The sequence below is a fragment of the Equus quagga genome, chromosome 3 (assembly GCF_021613505.1).
Source record: "Equus quagga isolate Etosha38 chromosome 3, UCLA_HA_Equagga_1.0, whole genome shotgun sequence".
NCBI classification, from domain to species: Eukaryota; Metazoa; Chordata; class Mammalia; order Perissodactyla; family Equidae; genus Equus; species Equus quagga.
In genome coordinates this window covers 143,903,743-143,916,022 of record NC_060269.1, presented here as the reverse complement: position 1 = coordinate 143,916,022, position 12,280 = coordinate 143,903,743, and the positions used below count along the sequence as shown (strand labels likewise).

At 46.0% G+C, this 12,280-nt stretch overlaps 1 protein-coding gene across 6 annotated transcripts in view; it reads left to right on the top strand.

Annotated features, from left to right (window-relative positions):
* Positions 1-562: 562 nt before the first annotated feature.
* Positions 563-12,280, top strand: part of CC2D2A (coiled-coil and C2 domain containing 2A) — a 116,047-nt gene continuing 104,329 nt past the window's right edge. For 2 of the 6 annotated variants that reach the window (XM_046656594.1, XM_046656588.1), the window contains exons 1-2: positions 8,670-8,876; positions 10,322-10,451. In XM_046656594.1, the coding sequence (XP_046512550.1) occupies positions 8,685-8,876; positions 10,322-10,451 (322 nt within the window). In that variant the 5' untranslated portion in view covers positions 8,670-8,684. Of the gene's footprint in view, positions 716-1,367; positions 1,468-3,745; positions 3,886-6,113; positions 6,174-8,280; positions 8,362-8,669; positions 8,877-9,285; positions 9,403-10,321; positions 10,452-12,280 lie in introns of those variants that run through there. The other 4 variants (XM_046656591.1, XM_046656589.1, XM_046656590.1 and 1 more) reach the window with 4 other exon arrangements.

Genomic DNA, 12,280 nt, shown 5'->3' with positions numbered 1-12,280 from the left:
CTTGGAGTGTGGCTTTCTTTGGTCTGTTCATTCCATTACTCATTACCTGCTTTGCCTCTTCTCCCACTTCCTTTGCTTTTTTGAGCCATAACATTTATATCCTCTTTCAGTAATTTTACAGGGATTAAAGAATAAGAGAGATTAGTCTGTACATTCAATCTTCCACATTTAACCAGAAAACTCTCCAGAGACACATTCGCCAACGCGGCAAGCCCCTCCAGGGAGCCTTTGCCGCAGACGAGTTAGACACCCTCACCCTGCAATGGCGACCTTTTAAGATTTAACCACCCACCTCTGAGCATCACCTGTCTTCTACCAGAAATGCCCAGTCACGCTGATGATACGAGGGAGGTTATCTTAAACCTTGACCTAATTTCTGCCCAGCTCCAGGGGCTGATTTCTCTTCGTCCTTCTCTTGTAGGCTGTGCTCCCCTGCTCACCCTGCATGTTTGTTGTGTTTTACTGCTGGAAGTAACCTGTCACTTTAAAAGAAAAAAAAGCGACTGAGTGACCTTCCTTAGGAACGGGTTGCTAAGCGGGTGTTTTTGCTTGGAGACGTGGCTGCAGCGTCCAGGGCACAGCCGAGGGGCCGCCCCAGCATTCAGCCTTCCCTTTGGACTCTTTTAGAAGATTCAGCAATGCAACCCATCTCTTTCCACTTTCCACTCGTCCCAGAAAGCAGAATCGGCCAAGCGCCTTGGTAAAGTTCCTTAAGGTAAATCAGTTCTTCCCGGGAACAGGGCTGCTGCAAGGGTGCCCTGCTTTCAGTTACCCGGCTTGGAGCTCAGTCTCTCCCCTGGGTACCCTGAACAGATTTAATGAATTGTAAATGTAGGCGTTCTCATCATTACTATTAATATTTTAGTTTCTGGAATTGAAACGTAGAGCGTTACTAGGGCTGCTTTGATTTGAGGTACTGCCTGGCGTCTGGTTTGCAGGAAATGTCAGTTCAGCTCATCACAGCCCCTGCGAGGGATTCCTCCCAGATGGCCCGTCCCTCTGCTTCCTGCCTGGGACCTCCATGCCATCCTGCCTCCCGGAAACCTTTGCTGCGTGTTGCAGTTCTGGGCCTTTCCATTCCAATTTGTTTGAGGGGTGAGGTACTAATTACTTCCCTCTTCCTGGCATCAGACAGAGAAGGGGCCACGACAGACACAGGGCTGCAGATTGCTGCTCTCTCCAAAAGACCTCAAGATAATCTGCAGCCGGAGATTTAAATTGATTATTTCCCTTCACTGCAAAGAGGTGCTATGAAAAGCTAATAAAATCCAATGGGAAATACACATCTATAATTGGATTTTCATATCACCTTTTCTGCAAATAAATTCAGCATGAGAATGAAATCTCTCTCAATATCTCTCTCCTAGAGCTTATTGAAAGCGTCGCTCATTCAAACATTTATGGAGCATCCACAGAGCACCAAGCAATGTGCTGAAGTCGAGAACATGCAAGAGTGAATTAGACCAGGTCAGAAGCTCCGAGTTTCCTGGCAAGACAGACCTATAAACAGTTCATAACAGTACAGTGAGCTGAGTGCCACAGGAGGTTTATCACAGGGCCTAAAGTGCTGAGAGCACAGCGGACTCCCCCCGGCCGGGGCGAGGGGGGCGCTGGGAGCACTCGGTTCATCATGGGTGTGCACTGGGCATGTATCACATAGCACAGCTCAAATATGGGATTTAAATGTGCTCTTCAAGGGCAATATGTGTTATATCAAGCTGATTAAATGATTCTATAAAGCTATAGGTCCCTAACCTTAAACGACAGGAAGCTATGGCTGGAATAACTTGTAGAATTAGGTAATAAATTTTAAAAAGGGGTGTGTGTGTGACCCCTGCCCAGGGTTCCAGGCTCCAGCTCTGCCAGTCTAGACAGAAAAAGCTAAGCACTGTACACAGGGAGAAATGCCGATGGGTGTGAGGGCAGGGGAAGGCTTCAGAAGCACCGTAAATAGAAACAGAAAGAAAACTGCCCACAGCCCAGCTGGGGGTAGGGAGAGAGGGCATACTGGTTATTGCAGCCAGAGGGTCGAACTTGGGAACCAAAGATGGTAAAGGGGGGCTTGACTGTCACCTAAGGTCTTTCTTATGCCTCCCGTACTATCCCCTAAGGTCTTTCCCTCCCTTCTCCTTTCTTCTACTTTTCCTCTCTACCTCCACCTTGTCTTAATAATAACACCAGTGTTGAAAGCCTCGTCCAAGCCAGGCATTCTACTACGCAAATTTTATCATTTAACCCTTGTAAAATGATTACCCATTGAGGTGGGAATTATGATGGCAGGTTTACAGACATAGAAATGTGTCTCAGGGAGTTGAAGGCATTGCTCCAAGATCACACAGCTGATAAACAGAGCTGGATTTGGAACCCAGGTCCATATAATTTTTTACAGATTATAAATTTTCTATAAACCCATGTTTTCACTGTTCTGGAGTAGGACACATATACTGTATTGGTTTTTAAGCAGGCAAGGTTGAGATGCAGTGCATACAATGGTGCCCTTTTCAGACACCTTCATTCCTTTTCCCCTGCATCCTGTGGAATTTGTCACAGGGTCCTCTGGATAGGACTCTGATCTTCTGATGACCCTCAGAGATAGTCCATTTGTTTCGATGAAGGAGTCACTACTTTCATTGAAAAATATCTTTGGTTTCTGCACTGAGACAAATAAATCATTGACCTAAAATAGCCAAAGCCTGTTATCACTGGGGCGATGCTCCACTTCAGTTCAATCGTCAATATTTCCAGAAGAGTGGGCTAGCATAGAATGGTAACTGATAGCACTGCGAAAGCAAGAATAGGTGGCGAGGCAGAGAGGTAGAGTGGCAGGGAGGAAGACTCTGGAATCACAGAGTCCTGGGGTCAAATTCTGAATGTAACACTGAATATCTATAACCTTGGGGAAATCCTGTAACCTGTCAGAGGTTAAACTCAGAAGAAACCTGGGTTTCCTCCTACGTAAATTCAGGCCTGTAGCACTAAGCTAGAAGAGTCATTGTGAGGCCTTGTGATCACATATATCTAGAGAGAGCACAAAATAAGTCTGCAGTAAGTCATGGCTCTTATTTTGATGTTGTCAGTAGAAATATATTATAAGTGTTCAGTGCAAGTGGGGATGAAAAGCTGCATATTAAAGTTGGGCAATATTAATTTATCTTTTCTAAGGAACAGTGTTCATAAAAAAATTAATTTTTTTGTCACTTGATTTCCTCAGAAACTCACTCAAAAGTAATGATCAGGAAAGGATGGGAAGAAAAAAATCAACCCCACCATATTTTTCATTTTCTACTTCTATTTCTTTCTTTCACATAGAATGTATTTTTTTAGTTTATTGAGAAAGAATTTTTTTTAGTCACTAAAATATATCACAGTTCTTTTTTTCCAGTTCATAATTACCAGAGCTGTTTATTACAGAGCTTTTATGTCCTGTGACATTTCATTTTTATTATCTGCCCCTCCTTCTCTCTGGATTACTTCCTCACTCTTTTATTTTCCTAGCAGCTTTCATCATTTCCCTTCCTCTGTTTTTTGTGGCCCATGAGGAGGTCTGGATGGGAGGCAATAGAATTTGAGATGTTTTATTTCCCTTTAACGTGCTAATAGGGTCAATGAAAGCTTGAACCCCTCAGAAAAGCTGCTTAAATGACTGAGTCCCACTTAGGATTAGGATTCCACAGATATGAGGAAGGGCGTACAATTTGTCAGCCCTGATATTTGTCCCCATGTTTTCTCATTTAATGCTTTGCAGCAGCCCAAAGAGGACAATGAAGCTTTGAAGAGCTCCAGAATGTGGTCATGGAGACACAGTCAGTATATAGTGATTTAGTCCTCCATTCAGCAAATATTTATTGAGCATCTGCCTGGGTGCCAATGTCCTAGGCTCTGGAGGTAAACAGTGAATGAATGTCCTGCCCTCCTGAAGCTTATGTTTCAATGTGAATGGGCAGACAATAACAAAAAAATACATATGTTGACTAGTGATGAGTACCATGGAAAAAGAAATCACTATAAGGTGGTTAGGGAGTTCCAGGAGGTTATCATTATATTGTGAGTTTTCAGGGAAGACCTCTCTGATAAAATGAAATTTGAGCAGAACTGAATTCTGAAGGAATTGAAAGAGAGAGAGCAATGCAGATATCTCGGGAAAGAGAGTTCTAGGCAGAGGGAACAGCAAGTGCAAAGGCCCTGAGGCAAGAGAATTCAAGTGCAGATCGTGTAGGGCCTTATAGGCTATTGAAAGGATTTGGGATTTTACTCTGTTTAGAAAGGGAAGTCATTGGAGGATTGTAAGTGGAGGGATGACACAATCTCACTTAAATTTTAAACAATTCGCTCTCAGTTCAATGTAGAGAATAGATTGTAGGTAAGCAAGGTGGGAAGCAGAGAAGATAGGAGGTTCTTGCACTAGGTCATGTGAGAGACAATGGTGCTTGAGCAGAGTGATAACAGTGGAGGTGCTTGGATTTGCAATATAATTTGGAGGCAAAGCTGGCAGGATTTCTGATGGATTGGATGTGGTGTGTCCTATTAGAGTCAGAAAGGACTCAAGAATGGCTCTAAGATTTCTGGCCTGAGCAAAACGGAGTTCTGTTTATTGCAACAAGGAAGATTGCAGGACAAGCAGATTCAGTGATGAGGAGGAGCTTTGTTTGGCGCATGTTAGGCCAAGTGAAGGCATCCATCAAGCACTTGAATGTTTGAGCCTGGAGTTCTGGGGAGATGTGTGGGCCTAGGACCCCCTACATTTGGGGAGTGTCAGTGAGTGGATAGTATTTAAAGCCAAGAGACAGGAGGAAATGGCCAGGGGGACAAGTTGGTCAAGGCTGGGCCCCAGGCATCCCCACATGTAGTGGTTGGGAGATGAGGAGAAACCAGCCCAGGAGTTTGAGAAGGAGAGCAGCCAGTGCGTAGGAGGAAAACCAGAAGAACGTGTCCCAGAAGCCAAGTGAAGGAAATATTTCAATAAAAAGAAAGTAATGTGGGGGGGGGGGGGGGGCTGGCACCATGGCCGAGTGGTTACGTTCGTGCTCCGCCGCAGGCGGCCCAGTGTTTCGTTGGTTCGAATCCTGGGCGCGGACATGGCACTGCTCATCAAACCACGCTGAGGCAGCGTCCCACATGCCACAACTAGAAGGACCCACAACAAAGAATATACAACTATGCACTGGGGGGCTTTGGGGAGAAAAAGGAAAAAAATTTAAAAATCTTAAAAAAAAAGAAAGTAATAGGTCAGTTTCACTAATAAATGCATCTTACATGTTAAATAAGATGAGGACTGAGGATTGATCACTAGATGTGGTGACACAGGGATCAGTGGGGACCTTGTCAAGAGCAGGTTCAGGGAGTGCTGGGCCCAGAACACTGATTCAGAAAGAGAGGGTTGAGGAGTTTTCCTGTAGAGGGTTGAAAAGTTGAGCCATAGCTGGAAAGAGAGGTGAAGTCCAGAGAGAGCTTTTTTAAGGAAAGGACCGATTACAGCACTTTGTAAACTGATGAGCATGAGCCAACAGAGCAGCAGGAAATAATTATCCAGATGAAAGGGAGAAGTTGTCTGGATCAAGGTCCTAGAGGAGGGGAGGGTATGGGACCATGCAGAGGCCCTGGCCCAGATGGGAGCTGGGATGGGTCGCGCTAGCAAGTGGAAGCAGAGGAGGTGACACAACTCAGGGAGGTTAGACAGGGGGTGTGGAAGCCCACTCTGGTCTCATCTCCTTGCTCATGAAATGAGAACCAAGGTCAAGGGTAAAGGGTGAAGAGCGGTGGGAAGGTAGAAGTTTGAGGAGAGACGAGAAGATGTGAAATAGTCCTTCAGGGACTAGATTCCAACCAGGGTCATCTGCCTCCAAGGGCAGAACTTTTCCCAGCTCCCACCTGCAACACAGTAAAACCAGGCTCATTGCCAGGCCCACGGGGACAGAGGCTCTGGCACCCTTCTTTTCCTCTAGTGCTCATTTCCACCAATCCTGGTTCTGCAAGAATGTACTCCTTGTGTGTGGAGTCCACTCTGCTCAAACACCTCACTCACCAGCAAGGCCGGCTTCATATTTATCAACGGCCAGAAAGATGTCTCACTGGTTTCAGAAGAACTGACTTCTTGTTTGTTCTTTGCCGGTCAGGGAGCAGTCATCACAGCCAAAATGAATCCCCAGGAAGAAAAAGTGAAAATAATTACCGAGGTAAGTGTTTGCTCAGATGTCTCCAAAGGGATGTGTGTGTGTGTGTGTGTGTGTGTGTGTGTGTGTGCTGCACTCATGTCACATGTGTTTGTGAGTGAGGAAGTTAGGCCAGCAACAAGCATTTATTGCACACCTACTGCATGCAGAAGGGGTGGTGATGGAGGAGGAAATGCAGCCCTGCAGACACTCCAGGGTATCCCTCTGCTTGGATGCTCTGAGGCTGCTTTGTGACCCTGTCGTGAGTTCCGACACACAGAAGTTCTAAGTACCACCTGCTACTGGGTCCAGCTCTGCCTGAAGCACATTGATTTCTAAAGAAATTCAGAACGAAGGTAACAACTGTAGGTTGTGACTGATAATAAAATTCACTCTCACGGAGTCCTACAGTTTCTAACTCATTGTGTGCAAAACATCATGAAACACTGTCTGGACCAGAGAAGGGAGGCTGTCGCCAACTTGGAGACCACAGACCTCAAACAGAGGAGAAAGTATTCCTCTGGATCCTTGCTTCTCTCTTGGCTCAGGGGCTCACTAACTTGAGACCACAGAGGCAAAAATGGAAACCATACGCTGCTTTCAATAGGGCACTTCAAAAAGCCTGAAGGACCACATTAGCCAGATAAAACCATGCAGATAAGCTTTAAGCAAGACATCAAGTACTGACAAGCTACATAAATCTACATTTGTTTATTCATTCATGCAACAAATATGTATCCTTCCACCGCTCCCTGGAGATATGGCAGTGAAACAACTCTGTGCCCTCAGGGAGTTTACATTCTACCTAATTTGAAGTCCTGCTGGACAGTTTTCCATTGATGGAGGATCAAAACAATACTGGACAGCCAAAGACGACCAAGATTTCTCACAAGCCCATCACAAGCCAAAAAGAACTTACGTGAATTAAGAACCGCACTTGTGCACCTCACTCTTGCCATCATCTTTAATCCAAGGTGGTGAATTCCTGACTTAAGAACACTGCCCACGCAATGGGCCTTGAATCAGGAGGCCCTAGTGAGGACAGGGCTTATGCTCAGAGCAGGAGGCAGACAGACCAGGTCCTGCAGATGGAGGAACAGCTCAGGCTATGCCTGTTCCCTGGTTGGGGCCTCCATTCCCTCCTCTGTAGCTGAAGTCCATGTCATCCCTAATCCCAACGGCCAAGGGCACTGACATACAGTTGGAGCCTCGCCCAGTGACCTGCATGATGTTTCTTTGAAATCTTAAATCATTAAAATCCACGCTTTGTGTTCCAAGTTTGTTTCAGCATAAGAAAAAAAAAATTCCAATTTTAGAAAAAAACTTTCTAATAAATTCGGTGTACCAAGGAGAGGTTGTGGGTTTATCTTGCAACCTCTTTTACATGCAGAGGTGCTTGTGCCCCAATTTGTAAAACTCTAAGAGCAGAAAAGTTTGAAGCTTGAACATTTTAGAGCATTCGGCTTTAACATTTTATGACTAAGACTTTAGAAAGGGTCATGTGGAAAAAGAAAACCAAGTTTGCACTGTTAAAGGATTCTCCCTTTTCAAAAAGATCTGCTATTATCTCATTTAAATTGAAACTTCTGCGATGATTTAACATATATCCCCATTTTTCTCTACCTGAGAGTAAGGGGAGCAGGGAAGCCCAAACCTGGAAACCCTTTCTATGGTTCTGATGTCGTCCTCTGCCGGGTTTCCTGTCTGGGCCAGAACGTCTGTCCGGGCAGGTTTGCTGTTCATGGCCTTCATTAGATTGTGACTTTTGAGGGCAGGGAGTATCTCTGTGCCCCCAGGGCCTGGGACATAGTAAGCGCTCAGTAAGAGTTCTGTGCAGAGTGAGGATCTCAGACAATGGAAGCTCCCCTGTCCATCACCTCATTTACAATGTTTTGATTTGAAACAACTTTTCATGAACATGTCCATTTCATGAACATGTCCATTTTGAGAAGAGTAGATCTCATCAACGGTCCCTTCACTCACACTCAACGTTAGTGGGTGGAGGCCTGAGGTCAAGATGCTGATGTTAATTTTAATACGTAAAAATGACACCCCTCTTCCTCTCTTAACATTCTTTCCCAAATTACACACTTACCAAGTGATGACTCTTCCATTTGCATTTTGAACAAAGGAGTTCGTTGAAAATGACGAGGATGCAGATGTGGGAAGACAGAAGACCTCCAGAGTTCAAAGACGAAAAAGAAAGAAACAGGTAGGGAGTGACAAGAAACACGTGCATGTTTCTTGGGCTGTTTCTGTGTATTGGGCGGTTGATTAACAACCTGCCTGCAACCCACATCCTCCTCTGGGTAGCAATATTTGCCCTTCTCTGGAAGAGGCAGGATGCAGATGGATGGTCTGGGTGTAGGACCCTGTATGGGGTCTCATGGATGACCCTCACAAGAAGCTGTGGTCAGTGCTTGGAGCATTTTTCCTCTAAGGTTTTTTCCTATCTCCTGAGAGAGAAGGCTAGAGATGACAGAAGGAGTCCTTTTAGTGTTGTCATCAAAGGCCATAAACTAAGCCCGCCGATAGATGGCAGTGCAGGATTACAAACCTTGGGGAACTTCCCCCTTTCTCCAACTCCAAGCCCAAATTCTACTTCAGTCTAAGCCCGAGGCCAACTCCGTCTCCCGAGCCTGCTGGCACTCCCTCCCGCAGCTCTGTTCCCTACACGGGTTGCCCTCCTCAGCTCGGAGTATCCCGTGCCAGACCACCCTTCTCAAGGTAAATGAATTCCCGTGTAAGGAGTTATTGTCCTCTGAGGGGGGAGGCAGGGAAGATCTTGTGGAGGGGCGATTTGCTTGGAATAATTCAGATGCCAACAGGGGAGGCAGAGGGGGGAGCGCCATTTTGAGCCAGCAGCCACGTGATGGAGCTGCCTGGAAAGAGCTGGCCGTGGAGGCGGGGAAGTGGGGAAGTGGGGAGGGCACCAGGAGAACCCAAGTCAGGGAAGAAATCCCCCTCTCAGCTCCCACCTTGCCCAGCACGCTCCCGTCGAGACAAGCTGGGCAGAGGAGCTGCCTTCTGCTTCTAGGATGGAGCCGCCCCTGGGAGGGCCCACGGGGAGGGAGGTGCTGCCTGACCACGTGGCCTGTCCCTCCGGCCACTCAGGGTGTTTAACACCTTCTTGCAGGGTCAGCTAGGGCTTCTGCAACCAGGGCCAGGGGGCCCACCAAGACAGCAGAGGATCCAATGCAAATGAAAAGCTTTCAAGTCCTTAGCTCGAAGACCACGGGCACAGTGAGCAGTGGTGAGCTGGGCTAGGGGTGTGGAGCTTGGACTGAACAGGAGAAAGGGGCAGGGATGCAGAGGAAAATATAATACAAGCATTGCAGTTCCTAGGCATCACCTTGTTAACGCAACCCACACAGGAGCCCTGATCGCAGACAAAGGAGCAGTCACTGGGGTGTGGCAAGAAATCCAGAGGCGGCACTTCAGAATAACATGGGAATTTTTTTTTTTTAATTAGATGCCTCAGGTCTACCCCAGGCTATTTATTTAAATCAGAATCTCTGTGCTTTGCACAATGCCTGGTACCTAGCAACACTTCCGGGAATGGGCCACCTTTATTTTCCTTTTACAGATGACAAAGCAAAGCACAGGAAGTTAAGGAACTGGCCCAGAGTGCCACAGTAACTGAGTCTGGAGGCAGGCGTTTGTCTGGCCCCAAGGGCCATCACTCACCTGTGGCTTCCACCAGGGTTTCTCACCCGCCACCCCTCCTCTGAGAGTTTGGGAAGGAACCGGAGGCTATTTATTCTTGGGGACACCCAAAGGTGGATGCAGTATTTGCCCAGAATTATCCAGAGACACATTAGCAGCTGTTTCCAAATGATTTGGAGTTTGGAACTAATGGGCTGATTGTGACTTTGCTGCTTCCCTTTTCCTTCAAATTTCTGCAGAACTGTACACATTATACCTAGAAAAAGTGAAAAGATTCATTTTATTTGAGGGTGCCTCGGTCATTTCCTGAGAAATCTCCTAGAGAAACTCTGGGTTGGTCCACTTCCCAGGGGGTGACCACAGTGACTCAGGTGACAGGGAGCAAAATTCTCTGGATCTAATCGGATTAAAGCCTTGTCCCTTCGCTAAGTGACCCACCTCATCCTAAGAAAAGAACTGAGTCAACCACAGCCCCATGAGTCACAACTCTGACCATCTGCCCATAGCTGCCGACTGCTGGCCCCGACAAAATGGTGTCTGAAAAGTCCCATCTTGGCGACCAGCAGGAGCCTGGGCACGAAGATCCCAACGCTGACGCTCGCCCCCTGAGCATGCCAACCCGACGGGGCCCGAGGAGTAAGTGTCTCTCAGTTCAGTTGACCCAGGATTTATTAACCGCCTACTGTGATCAGCACAAAGCAATATGGGGGTTTTTACCGGTATTATTTTTCATATACGCCACTGCCCTCCACCACACTTCACCCCAACTCTGTGGCTAATTTTCTAGGTTAGCATCTGTCTGGGAGACGGAACATATGGCTCCAGGACATATTTATATAACCACATAAGCTTGGAAGTGTTAATTGAAATAGAAATGGTGCAGATAATCAAATATATAAAAATTCAAAGGAAGGTGACAGAGTTAGGAAGGCCTGTGTGTCAGTGAAGTGGGACTTGACTCAGATGTTGGAAGACGTGAGGGAGTTTCTGAGGCGCTCGGCTACCTTGCCCCTTGAGGACCTCTGCACTTATCACACACACACACACACACACACACACACACACACACACACACACACACTACCTTCTCTCCTCCAAGAACCTTGGCCTGTATTTACAGCATTTGCTCTTCCCCAGTACAGTGAACATCATTAATTATCTGCTCCTGGTGGGGAAAATGATTACCTCTCACTTGTTGCTATTCATGAAAAGTGTATTAGACAAGTCGAGAAGTATGTTACACTTTCCAATCGGTACCTAATTATGACACAATTGTTGCCCTATTTCCTTGTAGCAGAGCTGGGGAATAAAGTAACTGTTGGAATTTAGAGGGCTTTAGAAGCAAGCTCATCTGAGGTCCAACCCTGAGAAAATGCAGTTCCCATCGAAGAACAGTGATACATCAGAGCTGTTACAAGTTAGTGAAACAGAACCACGCTTTATTCCATATAGTTGCCACTTATTCATTTTTGAAGATTATAACTTATCTTAGCTCAGGCTACCTTAACAAAATACCATAGACTGGGTGGCTCAAATAACAGACATTTATTTCTCACCTTTCTGGAGGCTGGAAGTCCAAGATCAGGGCGCCAGCAGTGTCAGTTTCCAGTGAGACCTCTCTTCCTGGCTTGTAGGCAGCCACCACCTCTCAGTACGTTCACATGGCCTTTTCTTGGGCAGGAGGGCGGGGGAGTCCATCAAATTCTCTGGTGTCTCTTCTTAAAAGGACACTAATCCAATTGTATTAGGGCCCCACCATATGACTTCATTTAACCTTAATTACCTCCTTACAGTCTCTATCTCTAAATACCACCACATTGAGGATTAGGGCTTCAACATATGAATTTTGCAGGGGCACAACTACTGAACATTTAGGTAGTTATTTTAAAATCAAGGCAAAAATGTCAGAGTGGGTAATCAGAAATAAAGGCTCTGTGGCGTAATGAAAAGTGGATTCTTTCCTTATTTCTAAAATGGGGAAAATACTATACACTACCACCATGGGGGTGACTGAGGATCCAATCAAAAAAGGATGAGGAAGTATTTTAAATATTTTATTATTTATTTTATTTATTTATTTTATTATTTATTAGATAAATGCACAGTAATTAAGGTGTTTGAGAGTGAGATAAGAGTTTTAATCTATGCACTAGTCCAAATATAAAAAATAAAAAAGCACAGTTTCTGATTGGAGAAGAGGAGAACAATACAAAGCTAAGATTTGCCTGCTTGAGCAAAGTCTTGACCAGCCAGCATCTGGGCAGCCCTGGAGCACTGAAAGCTGTTGCTGATTGGGGCGCACTCGTGGGCCAAGATGTAGAGAAAACATCCCTAGGAGGGAGGTGGAGATGCCTGGTGGATAAGCCTGTGTGGCCAGATATCAGCCCCAAATGAGAGGTGAAGACCAGCAGAAAGTCAGCCACATGTTCAAGAGAGCAGAACAGGTTTTGTTAATTACAGTAGCT